Here is a 17,965-nt window from a genome sequence, read left to right on the forward strand (position 1 = left end):
TATTGAAGAACACACTAAAAAAGTAGAGATAAGAAAATTATCATTCCCCTTTATAAGGCTTTGATATGCCACATCTGTATTACTGTGCACAGGTCCAGTCAGCTGAGTTTCTTGGGGATGAGAAAGTGATGGAGATTATTTAGATGTGAGTGATTAAGATGGTTCCATATGAAAAAAGATTGAAGGTTACTGGGTTGCAGAGGTTGGTTAATAGGCCAAAAAGATGGCATGTGATTGAAATTTTCTGAGTTACTAATAGGTAATTCATAAGGGTCATAGAAAGGAAATTTTTCATTACTTGTTTAGAGAGAGAAGAGAAGCCTTGGTTATTCCTGAAAATTGAGTGAGTATGGCTTTGATATGACCACATCTGTATTACTGTGCACAGGTCCAGTTATCTGAGTTTCTTGAGGATGAGAAAGTGATGGAGAAGATTATTCAGATGTGAGTGATTAAGATGGTTCCATATGAGGAAAGAATGAAGGTTACTGGGTGGGTTGCAGAGGTTGGTTAATAGGCCAAAAAGATGGCATGTGATTGAAATTTTCTGAGTTATAAGAGGTAATTCATAAGGGTCATTCAAAGGAAAATTTTCATTACTTGTTTAGAGGGGGGAAGAGAAGCCATGGTTATTCCTGAAAATTGAGTAAGAGTATGGTACAAGGGCCTCAGAATTAGAATTTTTGCTTGGAGAAAGGTTATTTATTTATTTAGCATATGGCATAATAAAGACACATGACATCAGAATATATAAATACATATTTGTGCAGACAATAGAAATGAAACAAGTAATGCACATATACAAATATCAGGTTAAAAAAAAAAAGTCTAAAATTTTAAGTCTAGTTCAGATAGCCAATCAAGAGCTGAAGGATCTGCCTCAAAAAAGTCTCTCAGGTCACCAGGGTAGGCTCTTATGCTGCAGTTCTCCACAATGTGCCAGATGGTTTGATTTATGGCCCCATAGTCACATTGGGGTGTAGGTGATCTTCCCCACTTGTATAAGCTGTCTGCACAGATACTATGTCCTGTGCGTATCCTATTTAGGCTTTTCCACAGGTGACGTGGAAGCTCAATCCCTTTTGGATTTTGGTTGGGAAGGATATACTTGTTTAAGTCTGGTGGCGATTTTTCTTTCCAAGTTTTTAGTCATTTTGAATTAACATTGAAATTGCTATTGACTAGTTCTTCATCCAGTGGAGACCGTCGGGATTTAAGGTGATTCATGTTTATATATGGGAGGTCTTCATGTATCGGCAACAGGGGATTGCTGTTTATTTTTTTGTATTCTTTTACTAAAGCATTTAGTCTGTATAAGTTCGGTTGTGCAATATTGCTCAAAGTTGGAAGCCAGTAGAGGGGTGGGGTGGGGTTGGGGGGGTGGATTTGACACAACCGGTTATTGTCCTCATCACTGCATTTATTTGTGTGTCGATTTTCTTGATATGAGGACTGTTTAGCCATACTGGTGAACAATATTCTGCCGCAGAGTAGACTAAGGCCAACGTGGAGTATTGTAGTGTAATAGCAGAAGAACCCCATGTAGAACCACACAGTTTTTGTATGATGTTATTACAGGTTCTGATCTTTAAAGAGAGATTCTCCAGATGGCTTTTGAAAGATAGTGTTCTTTCCAAGGTAACACCCAGATATTTAGGGAAATCTTGGTGCTGCAGCATTGTGTTGTTAAAGCTGACCTATTTGCCAATTTGGTGTTTTCTATTTGCCAATTTGGTGTTTAGGTGAAAAGAGCTAACCTCGGTCTTATTGCAGTTTGGTGTTAGTCTCCATTTATGAAAGTATTCCCCAATGGTTCTAAGGTCATTTGTGAGAATATCTTCTGTTACTTCAATACTCTTCTGTTGGATGGCGAGGGCTATGTCATCAGCATAAGCAAATTTTTTTGACTTAGTTGTCGGTAGATCAGATGTATATAAGTTGAATAAAATTGAGGCTAATACTGAGCCCCGTGGGAGCCCATTGTTCAGCTTTCTCAGTTTGCTCATTTTGTTTCCCAGTACCACATGGAAGAACCTGTCAGAAAGCATGTTACCAATGTCTTATGATGGATTGGCATGGTATGACTTGTATCAGCTTGTATAGCATCCCCTCTTTCCATACCGTGTCGTATGCAGCAGTAAGGTCAACAAACACAACAGAGGTTTTCAAACATCTCTGGAAGCCTGCTTCGATATGGGTAGTAAGGCTTAGTACTTGGTCCGTACAACTACGTTGAGTCCTAAAGCCTGCTTGCTCAACAGGGATAACTTCAGATATTTTTGGCCCAATTCTGTTAAGGTTAAAAAAGGATATAAGCTTATAACAGCAACTGAGGAGTGCAATTGGGGATAGCTCTCTACTTGATTTTGAGGCTTGTTGGGTTTTAATATGGCTATTATTTTGGTTCTCTTAAAGGCTTGGAAGGTTTCCAGTCCTTAAAATGTGAGAAAAGAATCTTGATAGCCATTGACGAGCATTTTCTCCACAGTTTACCAAGAATTCAGGGTGAACACCATCAAAGCCTGGTGCTTTGCCAGTTTTCACCTCCTTCAAGGCCTCAGTTATTTTGTCTGTGGTAAATTTTCTTGAAAATTGTGAACTGCCATCTGCACTTTGTCGTAATTTTTTGAGTGTTCGTTTAACTTCCTGTGTGTGTTGATGATCTCGAGGGGCTCTAGACAGCGAGGTTATTTGACAGGCAGTTTAATCTGGAGTTACCAAAGGATCTTCATGAGTGATTGGGTTACTTCCACCTAACTTCTTTAATAGGCTCATACTTTTCCACTTGATTTTTTAAAGTCTAAGTTCTCTGTAGTTTTTATCCATTTTTCTCTGCACTCATTATCAAGCTTCTGGAGTAATTCATCAGCTATGTCACAGTTACCAGATTCTAAGCAGACTTGGTATAGCTCTTCGCAGTCTTTATTCCAGCCAAGTATGTATTCCTTTTGGAAACCCCTTGGAATATACTTCTTCGCTGTTGATATGACTGCTCCAATAAATCTGTTGTAATTTTCACTCACAGGAGGTATCCATCTTACTATTTTATCCAGTTCTTGTGAAAAATCCTGCCAGTTCGCTTCTAAAATTCCATCTTGGTCGTTATTATTGGTATTTGTATTTCTACTTCTACCAATACTGGGCGACGTTGGTGGCTGTGTGGAAAATCTTCACGGACATGTCTTGTTGTGTTTATCAGTTGATTTTGCAAAATTTGGGTAACAAAGTAGAGGTCTGGGTTGTATTCCCTCTTCCATGCTGCAGCCTTAAAGGTTCCTTTGTTCTTTGCATCAAATATTAAGCTAACATTGTTTTGCTCAGCCCAGTTTGTTAATGCTTCACCATTTTCATCATTATTATTGTAATTCCACATGGTATGATGGCTGTTAAAATCTCCTATGTAAATAGTAGGATGTGAAAATAAAATATGGAAATTACTTCAGGTGGCCATTCTACCAGGGGAGGCTTATAGATGTTAATCACTGTGAGATCTTCAATTTTGGCTATGATAGTGTGTATATTCTGATTAATATTTGCTGATATTAAGTGGGCATTCTCTACATTATTGCGTACATAAGTTGCACAGCCATGAGTTTAGTGATGTGAATGAAAGAAAGGTGAATGAGTAGAACAGGTTGGCAGAGCCTATTAGAAAAGCTTTGTCAGTCCATGAACTCATTGCGATTCAAATGCAATAATAATAAATACTATAAAGTATTTATTTTATTGTATGCCTCCAAGCAAGCCTATCCACGAGACCAGTTATTGCATTTAATGTCAGTTACAAATATTCTTCTTCTTTAGCCTATTTTCATCCACTATTGGACATGGATCTCCACTCTTAACTTTCTAATTCTGTCTGTCTGTCAATGTCCACCCATCTCACATCAAACCTTTGTAGATCATCCTTCCATCTTGTTCTTTGGTGAACTTTCCTTCTCTTGATATCCACTTAGAGCTTAATTTTGTCCACCTTTCGTCTGGCAGTCTACTAACGTTATGTGGGGAATTCTTCTCTCTCTCTAAGGCTCCTTGAGCCACATGCAACTTGTCTTCCAAATTTTTACTTGTTGCCCGTGTCTCACTTCCATAGGTAAACATTGAAATAATACATATATTAAAGAGATTTCTTTTTAAGCATATAGATAAATCACCATCATAATCAAATTCCTGCCATGTACCCTCACGGGGTGTACAGGATATGATAGTACTACATGAAAAATTAGTAATTTAATTAGTTAATTAGGAAGTTAGTAGTTACATCGTTACTAACTTCCTATCTACAACCTTACTCCAGATCAGTCTGTTACTTGTCAAGACTCCAATATTATCAGATCTTATATTTCTGTCTTCAAAGGCACTTTGTACCGTATCAATCCACCTATATCTTGGTCTTTCTCTAGATCGTTTTCCTGCCAACTTTACAAAGAACACCTGTTTTGCTAATCTTTCCTTGCCCATTCTATTTAAGTGACCATACAACCTGAGATTAGCTCTGCAAATGCATTCCTGGATGCTGACAATGTCAAGTTCTTTCCTAATATCCTCGTTTTTGATATGATATTGCCATTATGCCATCTGTTCACACCTCTAATCTTTCTCAGGACTCTCATATCTGCGGTCTCTAGTCTTTGGTCAAGTGTTTTACTTCCGACCCAGCTCTCAGATCCATAAGTTAAGACTGGTTTGAACACGGTCTTGTATACAGCTAATTTAGTGTTCTGACTAATTTCTCTTTTATTCCATATGCATTTATTCAATTGACTTCCTGCCATACCAGCTTTGTTGATTCTGTTGTCTATTTCCATATTTAATTTACCATCTTCACTAAAAATCGTGCCAAAGTAGCTGAAATGTTTTACTTGTTCCACAGGTTCTCCATTCAAAATGCAGTTGACATTTTCAACGATTCTGCCTATTTTCATTGTTTTTGTCTTTTCATTGCTGACCTTCATACCATATCTATTATTACAACAGTTATCCAATTTAGTCAAGGAATCTTGCAGACTCATAGTGGATTTGTTGATAAGTATAACATCGTCAGCATAAAGCAAAGAGCTGACATCAACATCTCCAATTTTGATATCATGTTCAATACCACTTTCCTCCATAATGTGATCCATATAGATAATATATAACAGAGGGGATAATGTACATCCTTGTCTCACACCAGATTTAACATTAAACCATCTTCCTGTACTTCCATCAATTCTAACTGCTGACTTACAACTCAAATAAAGACTAAGTATTGCTTGATATAATGCCCCATTGACACCATATAACTGTAGTGTATTGAATATCTTCTCTCTTGGCACCTTATCATATGCCTTTTCCAGATCTACAAAACTCAAATAGAGATCTTTGTTATATTCCCATGATTTCTCCACTTTAGTGATGCGAAATCATGGGAATATAACAAAGTGAAGATCTGATCCTGACAGCTTCTATTTGGCCGGAATCCAGCTTATTTTTCACCAAGCTTTTCTTCTACAATTCTTCTCAACCGTTTCTCAAGTATACTTGCATATATCTTGCCAGGAACACTCAGTAGGGAAATACCTCTGTAATTCTCACATTCAGTTTTATTTCCCTTTTTATATATGGGTACTATGAGCTCTATTCCAATCATCGGGAATTCGTCCTTCTGTCCAGGCCTTCTGAACTATGCAGTGCAGCCACTGCAAGACTTTTATACCAACATACTTCAGCATTTCTGTTCGAATATCATCTACTCCTGCTGGCTTTCGACATTTTAAGCCTTTGATGGCTTTTTCTACTTCAAATATGGATATGCATTCCTGACTATATGCCTGTTGAGTGTTTTTTGCTACTGTGCTATCACTAATTGTTTCATTTAGCAATTTCTGAAAGTAATCACTCCATACTTCAGGGATATCTTTTTCTCCCATTTTAATGTCACCTTTATCATCTCTAACTCCTTTTACAGCATTCTTTCCTCTATTTCTAAGCTTCTTCAACAACTTCCAGAATATTTTGCCACCTTCTTGATATTTATTTTCTATGTTCTTGCCAAAATCCTCCCATGACTTTTGTTTAGCTAGTTTTACACAGTGTTTAACTTTCTTACATTTGTCTTTCTTACACTTGTCATTGTAAGAGCACAAGCTGACTTATTTGCCAGGAACTTTTGATATGCTTTCTTCTTTTCCTTCACGGCCTCTTTAACTTCCTGTGTCCACCATGGAGTTCTGATTTTTCTATCCTTGCAGAATCACCTAACAGGTAATTTTTATACAGCCAAAATGCTTTGTTTCCTTGTGTGATTCTTCTACTTATTTCTTTATCTTGTTTTTCCTTAAAACTAATTGACAAAGGTAAATATAATCCTCCACAATTTCAATATGATTATATGTTAACTTTAGTTAAGTTTGATCTGAATTTGTGATCAGTTTGGTTTCAGTTAGATTAATCTTTAAACCTTTTTTTCTGCTTTCTGTATCAAGGTCATTTGCATTTCCTGAGCCTTTTCTTTATTTTCTGCTAAAACAATGTCATCTGCAAAACCTAAGTGACTGAAATTTTTTCCATTGATGCTAATTCCATAATTTTCCCATGAGACATACTTAAAGACTTGTAATGTAACAGAAAACAATTTGGGTGATATAGGATCTCCTTACTTTATTCTTCTCACAATACCAAATTCCTTTTCCAGATGTGTTCTGGCTTTATGGCTGTTGAGTTCTGATATAAAGTATATTTGAATATACAACAAAGTATATTCAAATATACTTTGTTGGGATGGCTTGTCATTTTAAGCTGTTTGTTATTATTTCTGACTGATATCTGTAACTGTATCACAGTTACAAAATAATGTTCATTCAAATGGACAATTACTTTTTTTTTAGTAATTATCTTTAATTATATGATTATATTCCTAGCAAATATTATTGAAAATTATAGTTTTCATGCCATAGGTAATTCAATTATATGATACTTGAATTATCTATGGAAAATTCAAGTATATCCATAGGTACTACTAATAATGGATTTAAAATAAAAAATATATGGAAGTTAAAAAAAGAAAAAAAGTCAACAGAGCTGATTAGCCATCAATGCAGGCAGCCAGCGCAAGAATTTATGGACATGTCCATAGTTTTTGTATATATTATCAAATAACATACTTCATTCAATCAAGTCTCACTAGCAAACTCCACTAGAGTGAATTCACTCACTATAACTAACTGCCCAATATTAAACTATCCTTTTTGGTGCAAGTTTACCATAGTGAGTGTTAATTTGATAATAATTAATTAATTCACTAATTCATACATTCATTTAAAAGTGTTCATAAATTATTTTGGTTAATTATAATTTTTGGCTTTGTTAAGTAACTTTTGAAATTTTCTCAGTCTGAATGATCCAACTGTAGTTCGGTTTGCTAGCAGTCGAGGAAAACTTGCAAAATCAACTTGGAAAAATTAAGTTATGAAATAGTTAAGTGTAATCTATAGAACAAGCAAATACCATAAGTATCCAAACTGCTTAAAATATGACACCTACAAAATTGTGGCATAGCTAGTGGTATACTGCCATTTTCAAAATAGAGATAGATGGAGGATATATAATTCACTGATTACTAACATTTAGTTTTAAAACAGCAAATAAATTTGTTTAAAAGCATTTGCATGCAAAATTTCCTTCGTTGAGTTACCCATTTGTTGACTGTTATCTCCTTCCAACAAGGCAATCTGAGTACTGCTTTCTGTAAGGCACACTTGGCTTGATTCCAATTCACATTTAACTTCTTGTAGCCAAAATTTAAGCTTTTCCAACTCTTGAAGTGTTGCATGAGTAATTGTAGTAACTGGGTCTATCTGTTCCACGAGTTCCAATTTTTCCTCCATGAAATTAACTCTATGGCAATAAAAAAAAAGGCATAAATTTAAGTACAGGAAGTTTCTCTGAAGATCATTCAGCTTTAGTAAAGGTATTTGTTTTCCAAAATGGTTGCTTATGAGTGAAAGAAAAAAAGTTAAGGAATGAAGAGAACAGGGTTAACAGTGATGTACACTGTTAACAGGTATCCACCTCAATATTGATTGAATGAGGATGAACTAGAAACTTTGAACTTAGCTGACCAAATTGTATTCTGTATTGGCTTACTCCAAAAAATGTTGATACAACATGATGAAATGTCATGCTGGCTGGGATGTTGCCTGGTTAAACAAGGCTCCAAGTGTTCACATCAGAGGACAGTGAAAACTCAGAAACTGGAACAAACTCAACAATAAAAAAATTGAAGCTATGCAAAATGAACACACACACACAATGAACATTGTGTGTGGGGGGGGGGGGGACTAGCAAAAAATAAGAAGTATATATTGACTTATGAGACGCAAAAGACAAAAACCATGATGCTAAATTTGGGCACCAGTGATCATGGAAAGGAAGAGTAACTATAATTTTTAACATTACACATGAAGATATAAATTTGTTAGATGACAGGCAATTTCAAGCAGAGCAATGTGGGAAAATATCAAAATGGAGAACTGGACAATGAGACATTTGTGTCTATGGTCTGAGAGAAGGTTCTGTCAAGTAAGAAGATGAGAAATTTTTTGAGTCGTTAGAGAAGGCAGCTGACATAAAAAAAAAAAAGCTAGTCCTTGTTAGATATTTAAAACAGCAGAGTAGAGCAAAGCTAATAATAAGTATCTGTTGAAGTTCTTTCAGCACACGGACTAGTAATTACTAATGCACAAAAATTCACATGGAGAGAAGACTCGAGAAATAAGAAGTCTTATTCACTATATTTATGTTGACAGTGATATCTTTATGCTAGTACAGAATACAAGAGCACACACTGAAACAAAATAGGAAGGGATTGCCATTTAGTTTTAAACTAGATAAAATGAATATCATAGTGAAAAGAAAATACATACAAGACAGTGGAAGAAATTTTTAAAAAGAAACAAAGTCAAGCAGCTTTCAGACTGTGGACTCAAATATGCAAATGTCATTTGATAAAAAATGATGGAGTTTGAAAACAAGAACCAAACCATGAAACTCAGGTAAACTTTGACGTAAACAGTGACTAATACAGCTGGGCAGGCGTGCAGTGAAGTTGTTTGCAAGGATAGAAAATTTCAACTTCATGACAGACTCAAAAAGGTAAAGATGCAGTTCTTGGGCAGAGGAAAAAAAAAAAAAAAAAAGCACACCGAATGTTCCTAACTAGCTAGTCTGCAAGTGTTCTTGAGAAAATACTGAGAAAAATGTAAGCAAGCTAAGCTATTTTTTGTAAAAGTAGCAAAATAAAATAGAGTCACAGAAAGACAAAGGACAGTTAGCTAGTTATTCACATGCGATATCATTTTGATTTCTGATATGTGCCCTCTATAGTCACTCCCATACCTCACTGGGTTTTGGGAGTGAAGCCTTCTGCTAGAAGAAGTGGTAGGGCCACAGATGCCCTTTCTACAAAGAGTTAGTAGGATAATCACAAACATTCATACCCCTGGTGAAATTTGAACATGCAGACAAGAGACTGCAGGTTTAAATATGTTAACCACTTGGCCAGCTAGGCTGGTGACAAAGGATATATAGAAGATAAATATGACAAAAGTGGCAAAGTGTTTACTAAAATAAAGAGCTAAAAGGCTTCAGTTTGGTGATGTAAAATTATTTATATAATTTTGCATCACCAAAATATAAATAAAGTGGATATTAAATCCAGCATTATTTCAAAGCTGAATGTAGAAACTATGAAAGTTTCATAAAAATAAGTTGACCAGAGAGCTTATGGGAATAGTGGTAAAGTGTTATCTGTGTTATCCAGGAACTATTGACAATGCTTAGAAGTCAAGGAAAGAGAAGTGTAAAAGTAATTGGAGGTAAAACAAAGGATATTCTGAATGTCTGGAGAATTTTTCTGTCTCCTACCCACAAAAAGTTGGCAAACTACAGTACATCTGTACTATGAGCAGGCTAAGGTATTTTTTTATTATTTTTATTTTTTGCCTATATTTTATTCATTTTTTTAATTAAGCTTGCTAGGAACCCAACATGGAACTTTCAAGTGACAAGCAGGGTGGTAGTCTCACACTGGATGATGAAATTCATCTCCTGCCTAAAGACAATCACAAACAGCTGCACCTATAGAATGATTTGAATAATGAGAATGGATAGGTTATCCACTCAGCCAACACCTAGCAAATTACCACAACTTTAAAGAATTACGAAATGAGATAATCCATGACAAAACAGCAGTAGAAAATATTCAAGCGGGATGCAATTAGGAATACATATCATCATCAATTTTCTGATATGTGCCCTCTAAGGGATGTTCAGGACATTATGACAGCAGTACATGATAAGTTTACATTATTATCATTAGTCTCCTATCAACAATTTTCCTCCAAATTAGTCACTTCAATATTGCTGTTTCTAACATTGCGTTCTTCTGGGGCACTTCTGACTGAATAAATCCACCTATGCCTTGGTCTTCCTCTCAGTCTTTTTCCTGTCATCTTGGCATCAAACACATGTTTTGCTAAATATTTTTATGTTTCTAATTCTGTTTAAGTGACCATACCCCTTAAGATTAGCTCTGCTCACACATTCTTGAAGGCAAACAATATCGAGTTCCTCCTAATGTCTTAATTTTTAATATGATTCTACCATTGACCTCCATCAGTTCACTCTCCTAATTTTTCTCAGAACCCTCATATCAGTATTGCTGCTTTATTTCTAACCCAACTCACAGACCCATAACTTAAAATTGGTTTAACACTGTCTTGTATACTGCTAGTTTGGTGGTTTGGCTAATTTCTCTCTTATTATATATAAATTTATTCAACTGGCTACCCACTACCAGGTTTGGTCATTCTGTTGTCTCTTTCCAACTTTAATTTGTCATTAAAGATTTGTCATCGTCACTATAAACTGTGGCTAAATAACTCAAATATTTTACTTGTTCTATAGGTTCTCCATTGAGAATGCAACTGAAGTTTGCTATGTTTTTCCCTAAAACATAGTTTAGTCTTTTCAGAGCTGATTTTTATGCAAAATTTGTTACAGCTGTGATTCAATTTTAGTTAGAGAATCCTGGAAATGTTCAGCACTGCAACATCAACTCCATAAAGCAAAGAGCTAAGTTTGACATTTCCGATTCTAATATCAAGTTTAATGCTATCTTCTTTCATAATGCAATCCATATAGATGATGAATAAGGGTGGAGACAATGTGCATCCTTGTACTCTCTGATTTTACATGAAACCAACTTCCTGTATTCCCTTCAATTCTAACTGCTGGCTTATAACTAAAATATAGATTATGTATTGCTCTGTATAATGTTCTATTCACTCCATGTAATTGTGGTGTTTCGAAAGATTTTTCTGTGAGCACCTTGCCATATGCCTTTTCCAGATCTACAAAACTCAGATACAGATCTTTAATATATTCCCATGATTTCTCAAGTATTTGTTGTAAAGATAATATCTGATCTTCACAACCTCTATTTGGCCTGAATCCAAATCATTCTTCTCGAAATTTCCCCAAAAGTTCTCTCAGTCTCTTTTTAAGTATGCTTGCATAAATTTTACCTGGAACATTTAGTATAGCAATTCCTTGGTAATTTCCACATTTAGTTTTATTCCCTTTATAGATATTAACTATAAGAGCTGTACTCCAATCATCTGGAATTTGATCTTCTGACTAGGTTCTCTGAATTATGCAGTGTAACAACTCCAAAAGTTTTCTACCTTCATATTTGAGCATTTCTGGTTGAATATCATTTAGTCAAGCTGCCTTTCCACATTTCAAGTTTGTGATGGCTTTTTCTAATAATGATATGTACTCCTGTTTGCATTCCTCTTAAAAATGTTCTACTACTGTTCTATCATTGTTTCATTTAACAGTCATTCAAAGCAGTTACTTCAGACATCTAGGATATTCTTATTTTCAGTTTTTGTAATTGTTATCATCTTTCATTCCTTTTACAGTACTCTTCCCTCAATTTCTAAGCATTTCTAAGTTAGGTAGGAGATAAATTTCATCACAAAGTTGTGATACCACCATTCCATTTACTGGCGACATGAGGCAGTATGAAAAAGTTTCATTTTTGGTCTCTAGAACAGAGTTTCCAAACTATGTAAAAAATTGTTTATAAAAAAATGAAAACAGAAAAAATATCCTTAGCCCATCCACAGTACAAAATATACTAAAGGTTTGCAAATAACCTTTCATGGGTGGGAACAAATGAGTTTCTCGACTTTTTGAGGGGCAACTGCCTCATGCAATATGTAACAGAGGGCATATGAGGATTGAAGGTCTTGGATTTGATCACCTCATCAGATGATTATTATAAATGAGGCGCCAAACCTTTCTCCAGCTGGTGAGAGTGACCATAAAGTGATTACCTGGGTGGTTGCTAACTATGTGAGGACTTTCGTGAGGAAAGGGTATATGTGGAAGTACAAGAATGGTGAGAAGCTCAGGTGACAGCTTGCAGGTGTAGCATGGAATGAGAAGTTAGCTGGAAAGGAGATCAATGCTGCTTGGGTGATATTCAAGAACTATCTAGTAGAAGCAATGTCTAAATGTATTCCAAGGGTCAGAAAGTTAAATAAGGTAGATGTAAAATGGATGAATGAAGAGATTAAGGTTGAGATACAGAGGAAAAAGGCATTATGGATGCAACATAAGAGAAGTGGTAATGATCAATTCCATGAGGAATATAAAAAACAGGCAAGGAGGGGTAACTTGGTTGGTAAGGATAGCAAAAGTTCAGTATGAGCAGCAGTTAGCTAATGAAGCCAAAAAGAATCCTAGGGAGTTCTTTGGATATGTAGCCTGAAAAAAAAAAAATTATGGAAGGACAACAATGATTGGAGAAAATGGTATAAGGACAACTGCAGCAGAGGATATTGTTGAGATATTTAATGAGCACTTCATAAAGATCTTTCATTCTTGTGAGTGTGACATCATGGAGAATTTAAGAGCAGTTGTTGATGAGGAGGAGAGACTGACTATAAGTGAGCAAAAGATATGTGGGGAATTAAGCAAACTTGATGTTAATAAAGCTGTGGAATTTGATGATATGTCACCACGTATTTTGATGGAATATGCCAGGAAAAGGAGTAGAAGAAGACAAAGTTATACTGCTTCATAAGGGAGGTGACAGAACTGAAATCAAATTATAGGCATATCTGTGTGTCAGGTGTGTTGTAGTTGAGTTGTTGGAGAGGCTGGTGAGAACTAGGATTCAGAATTGAGTTGACAACAATGGTATTAGCTTTGATGGACAGCACGGATTTGTTGAAGGGAAGCCATATTTTTGATATTTGATCAGAAATGTTCAAGTATCAAGTATAGAATTATAAAAGTTTTATGCTATCTACACTACACAATTCAGAATGACTGGTCAGAAAGGGAAATTATTAGATGACTTTAGTAGAGCCTTCAGTATCTGTGTATTAAGGAAAATAAAACTGAATCTCAGAATTAAGAGAAATTTTTTTGCTGCTATTCTGGATATGATATTATATGCAAGCATATAAAGGTGGTGAAGAGAAAGCTGTGTTCATCGAGATTGCTGTGAAAAGAAAAGTTCAAATTTTGAAATTATATGTGTAAATAGTGATAATTAATTTTTTAAATATTATTGTAGGGGTGCTTAAGGGTCAAAGCTGTATAATTGAGAGAAGACCCCTACATAGCCTTTAAAGGAATGTGGAGCCAACCAAAGCTTCTGACCTAATGTCCAATCTTCACCTTCTGGAGAACCTGTGGAACAAGTAAAACATTTCAGCTACTTAGGCACGATTTTTAGTGAAGATGGTAAATTAAATATGGAAATAGACAACAGAATCAACAAAGCTGGTATGGCAGGAAGTCAATTGAATAAATTCATATGGAATAAAAGAGAAATTAGTCAGAACGCTAAATTAGCTGTATACAAGACCGTGTTCAACCTAGTTTTAACTTATGGATCTGAGAGCTGGGTGACCACTTGACCAAAGACTAGAGACCGCAGATATGAGAGTCCTGAGAAAGATTAGAGGTGTGAACAGATGGTATCAGTGGCAATATCATATTAAAGACGAGGATATTAGGAAAGAACTTGACATTGTCAGCATCCAGGAATGCGTTAGCAGAGCTAATCTCAGGTTGTATAGTCACTTAAATAGAATGGGCAAGGAAAGATTATCAAAACAAGTGTTCTCTGCCGGGTTGGCAGGAAAACGACCCAGAGAAAGACCAAGATATAGGTGTATTGATATGGTACAAAGGCCCTTAGACGAGAGAAATATAACATCTGATAATGTTGGAGTCTTGAGAAGTAACAACAGACTGATTTGGAGGAAAATTGTAGATAGGAAGTTAGTAATGATGTAAATTTTTCATGTAGTACTATCATATCCTGTATACCCCTTGAGGGTACATGTCAGGAATTTGATGATGATGATGAATATTATTGTATTATAGTTTTGATCGAAAGGCAATGTTTGATGTACAGCAATCTCTCGATTATTGTGCCTCCAATTAGTGTGTTCTCGATTAGTGCATCATTATTTTCTATACCCAAATTCAATTAGTGTGCCTCTAAAATTCAATTGGTGTGCCTAAATACATCTGAAAAATAAATGTTACAGAGTTTAAAATGTTTCTATCTATACATTTTATATGGCTAACTATTTTAAAATATCACTCAAAAAGATGAAATAATTTACTTATCGATTTAAAACATTTTACAAAGTTATTTTTTAATGGTATACAGTACTACACTATTTCCACGTACACTATGTTCCAAATTTACTGCCAAATTTATGTCATCAGCTAATTACACAGCATTTTGATGATCATATCTTGTGCCTCCTTTGCAATTGTTTTCCTTACTTTTTTTTATATTTTAAAGTTTTTTCCTAGCCTTTCATCATGAATAAAAGAATTTGTGAGCAAAAAAGTGGAAGTGTGAAAATGATACGAAAAGTAATCTCATTGGAAGAAAAATTTGACAAGAACACAAAATGGGTGAATCAACTTTATTGAAATTTTATTGGAATTAAGCAAAGTTGCTAAATACAAAGAAAAGGGTAAGACTGCTTCAAATTCATCATGCATGCACTCTAAATCAAAGTATTATAATGATTTTGACAAGAAAATGAATTAGAGATACTTCTTTCTACATGGACCAAAGATTGTAACCAAAAATGGGCTAAGCACTGACCTTATTAAATCAAAAGCATCAAGTCTCTTTGCAACCTTGAAAAAAAAAAAGGCTATCAATAATGGAAAAGAAGAATTCTATGCTAGTGCTGGGTGATTTGAGCATTTTAAAAAGAGAAATGGCCTACATAATGTTCTAATCACAGGCAATGCTGCAAGCGCAGATAAGGAGATGGCAAATTATCCAGAGATTCTGAAGAAAATTGCAAAGGAGGGGACTATTGTGACCAACAAATATTTAATGTTAATGAAACTGGCCTTTTTGGAAGTCAATGCCTTCTAAGACTTTTCTAGCGAATTCAGAGAAATCTTAGCTTGGTTACAAAGTCGCAAAGTCGAATGAAATTACTGCTAGCAATATGCAAGCCGTTTGGAAGCACATTCTTCCACATTGTGCAAATGATTTTAGAGGCTTTTCAAATGAATCTAAGTTAATTAAATCTCATTCTGAGAAATTGATTCCGACCTGCTAAATTTAGATGCACAGTGGGAGGATCCTGACGAATATGAAGAAAATTTAATCACTGACAAGCCCAAAGAGGTTTCACAGAAACGATTTGAAAGTATTTTTTCTGCAATTGAAGTTTTTAAGCAGCAATGCTTAGAGGCTGACCCTGATAAAGAGAGAAGCAGTAAAATTTGCAGAAGTAGTTGTATGAAAAAAAGAAACAGAATGCCCACCAAACTACGTTACCTGAGTTCTTTGTTAAGAAGTGGAGTAATAAACTTACATTCTGAATATGTTTTATGGTCTTTCAGCTTCATGGTTTTCCTTTAACTAGTCCCTGAGATATATACCCTAATTCTTTTATTAAAAAAAAAAAAAATTAAGGTTCAAAAAATAAATCTGAGGAACGAATTATACTTTTTCCCATAGGTTATTATATTTGATTAGCGCATTTTTGATTAATGCGCCTGTTTTAAAAAACACATTAATCGAGGGATTGTTGTAGTTATAATTCTGTATTTATTATATTTTTTTGTGTTGCTTGTGTTCAGCTTTGAGTATAAGTGAAATGGTGGTGAAACACAAGATGCGTGAAAGATGAATGCAAGTGGCATTGATATTTTGAAAATGGTGAGATGCCATGAATGCAGTAAGTATGATTGGGGGGGGGGGGATTGAAGATATTTATGTGGATAGGAAAAATAAGAGACGAGAGAGAGAGAGTTTGGGTGTGTAAGGAAGTACAGCATACTTATGGATTATGAGATATCAGCGAATGTAAGCGGTAACAGGCAAAAAATCATGGCTGTGGCTATGAGAGTAAGTGGAGTTGATGATACGGCTGAGTGCTTGAGCGGTAATCACGTAACAGTGGGCGAAAATGGCAATGAGTTAGCGATGTTGATTAGAGACAGTGTGCATAGGTTGCAACAAGTTAGTGAAAATGTGATTTGTGTAAATGTCAGTGAAAAACTAATTCAAGATATGAAAGTGGTTGGCAAAGATAAGCAAAGTATGAGGAATGAACTGAAGATAGTCACAAATTTGCATGGTAATGTGAGGAAGAATGGGACAAAAGAAATTGCTTAAGAGAAATATCTTTGAGAGTGGCAATTGAAGATTCAAGGTGTGGTAAATGAAAAGGTGTACAAGGTCTGCTTTCTGGGAAGTAGAATGAGCAGATTAGTGAAAGCATTGGATAAGAGAAGTACGTGAGCAAAAGAGTTGGTACTGGTAGTTGGTACAAATGATCTGACTAGTAACAAGAATAATGTAAGGAGGGATGTCACGAGGCTGTTAAGGTGAGTGAAAGATAACAGTGTGGTAGTGTAGGTAAGGGTCAGCATGTTGTCCAGGTATGATAATAATGAGTTGAGGAGGCGAGCAAAGATTTTGAATGGTATGATGTGTGGGATGAGTTTGAGGGGCAGATAAGGCTGTATTGACAAGATGGGCTAAATTTGAATGGATTTGGTGTGAGTCAGTTGAAGAAACTGTTGCTGCGTGAGAAAATGACTGAAGTTAATGTAAGACTTGAGGAAGCAAGCAAGCAGTATTGTAGAGAGAGTAAGGTAGGCAAGTTTGTGAATGGAGAGGTGAGTTGTGCGATTGGAGAGAATAAGAGAGAAGGAACACAGTAGACAAGGAAACGGGGAGGGAGATTAGGACAGACGAAGAGGGGGACACTGCATAAAAAGTGTAGATGATGGTTTCAGGAGTAGAAGTGCCAAGAATGTGGTGATGATATTTAGGTCTGGGGAGGGGTGTAGTATTAGTGATCATAGACAAGAATCGATATGGAAGAGTGTATACGGGAGTCATGTCCAAGGAGTGGGGTTAGTGGAACTTGTTATAGAAACAGAAATGAGCTAGTGTGTATGTTTAAAAATGCTAGACGTATTTGAAACATGGGGGAGTGAAATTGTAGCATTGATGGAGTTCATTCATCCAAAAATTGTTGGTATAGGTGAGACGGTTCAACAAGGATGACATTCTGACAGAACAGAGATGGAATAAGATTAAGAGAATATGTAGCCTTTTGCAAAGACAGACAAAGCAAATAGACCATACTGCTTCAAAATCAAAACTGAGATTTTGATTTTGAAGCAGTATGGTGTGAGGTGTGGTGGACAGGATGAAAGGTTTAGTAGGGAACCTGGTAATGTGGAAGTGAGAAGGAAAATTTAGACAAACTGCTCTCCCAAAAAAGAAAAGAGTGATCATTATAGGTGATTTCAATTATGGTAATATAGACCGGAATGAAGAGACTGCATCAGCAACTAAAGAGAATGAATTTCTTGACTTTATATGGGATAACTACCTTAAGAA

General features: G+C 35.5%; 1 protein-coding gene across 1 annotated transcript in view; it reads right to left on the reverse strand.

Annotated features, from left to right (window-relative positions):
* The window catches only part of LOC150108353 (vezatin-like), a 181,970-nt gene that overhangs the window by 38,399 nt on the left and 125,606 nt on the right, over positions 1-17,965 (reverse strand). Inside the window, exon 10 of the mRNA XM_090415753.1 lies at positions 7,673-7,875. Within this exon, the coding sequence (XP_090271879.1) occupies positions 7,673-7,875 (203 nt within the window). The remainder of the gene's footprint in view (positions 1-7,672; positions 7,876-17,965) is intronic.

Source organism: Typopeltis vanoorti, chromosome 3 (assembly GCF_054136105.1).
Source record: "Typopeltis vanoorti isolate ZY-2024b chromosome 3, IOZ_Tvanoo_1.0, whole genome shotgun sequence".
NCBI classification, from domain to species: domain Eukaryota; kingdom Metazoa; phylum Arthropoda; class Arachnida; order Uropygi; family Thelyphonidae; genus Typopeltis; species Typopeltis vanoorti.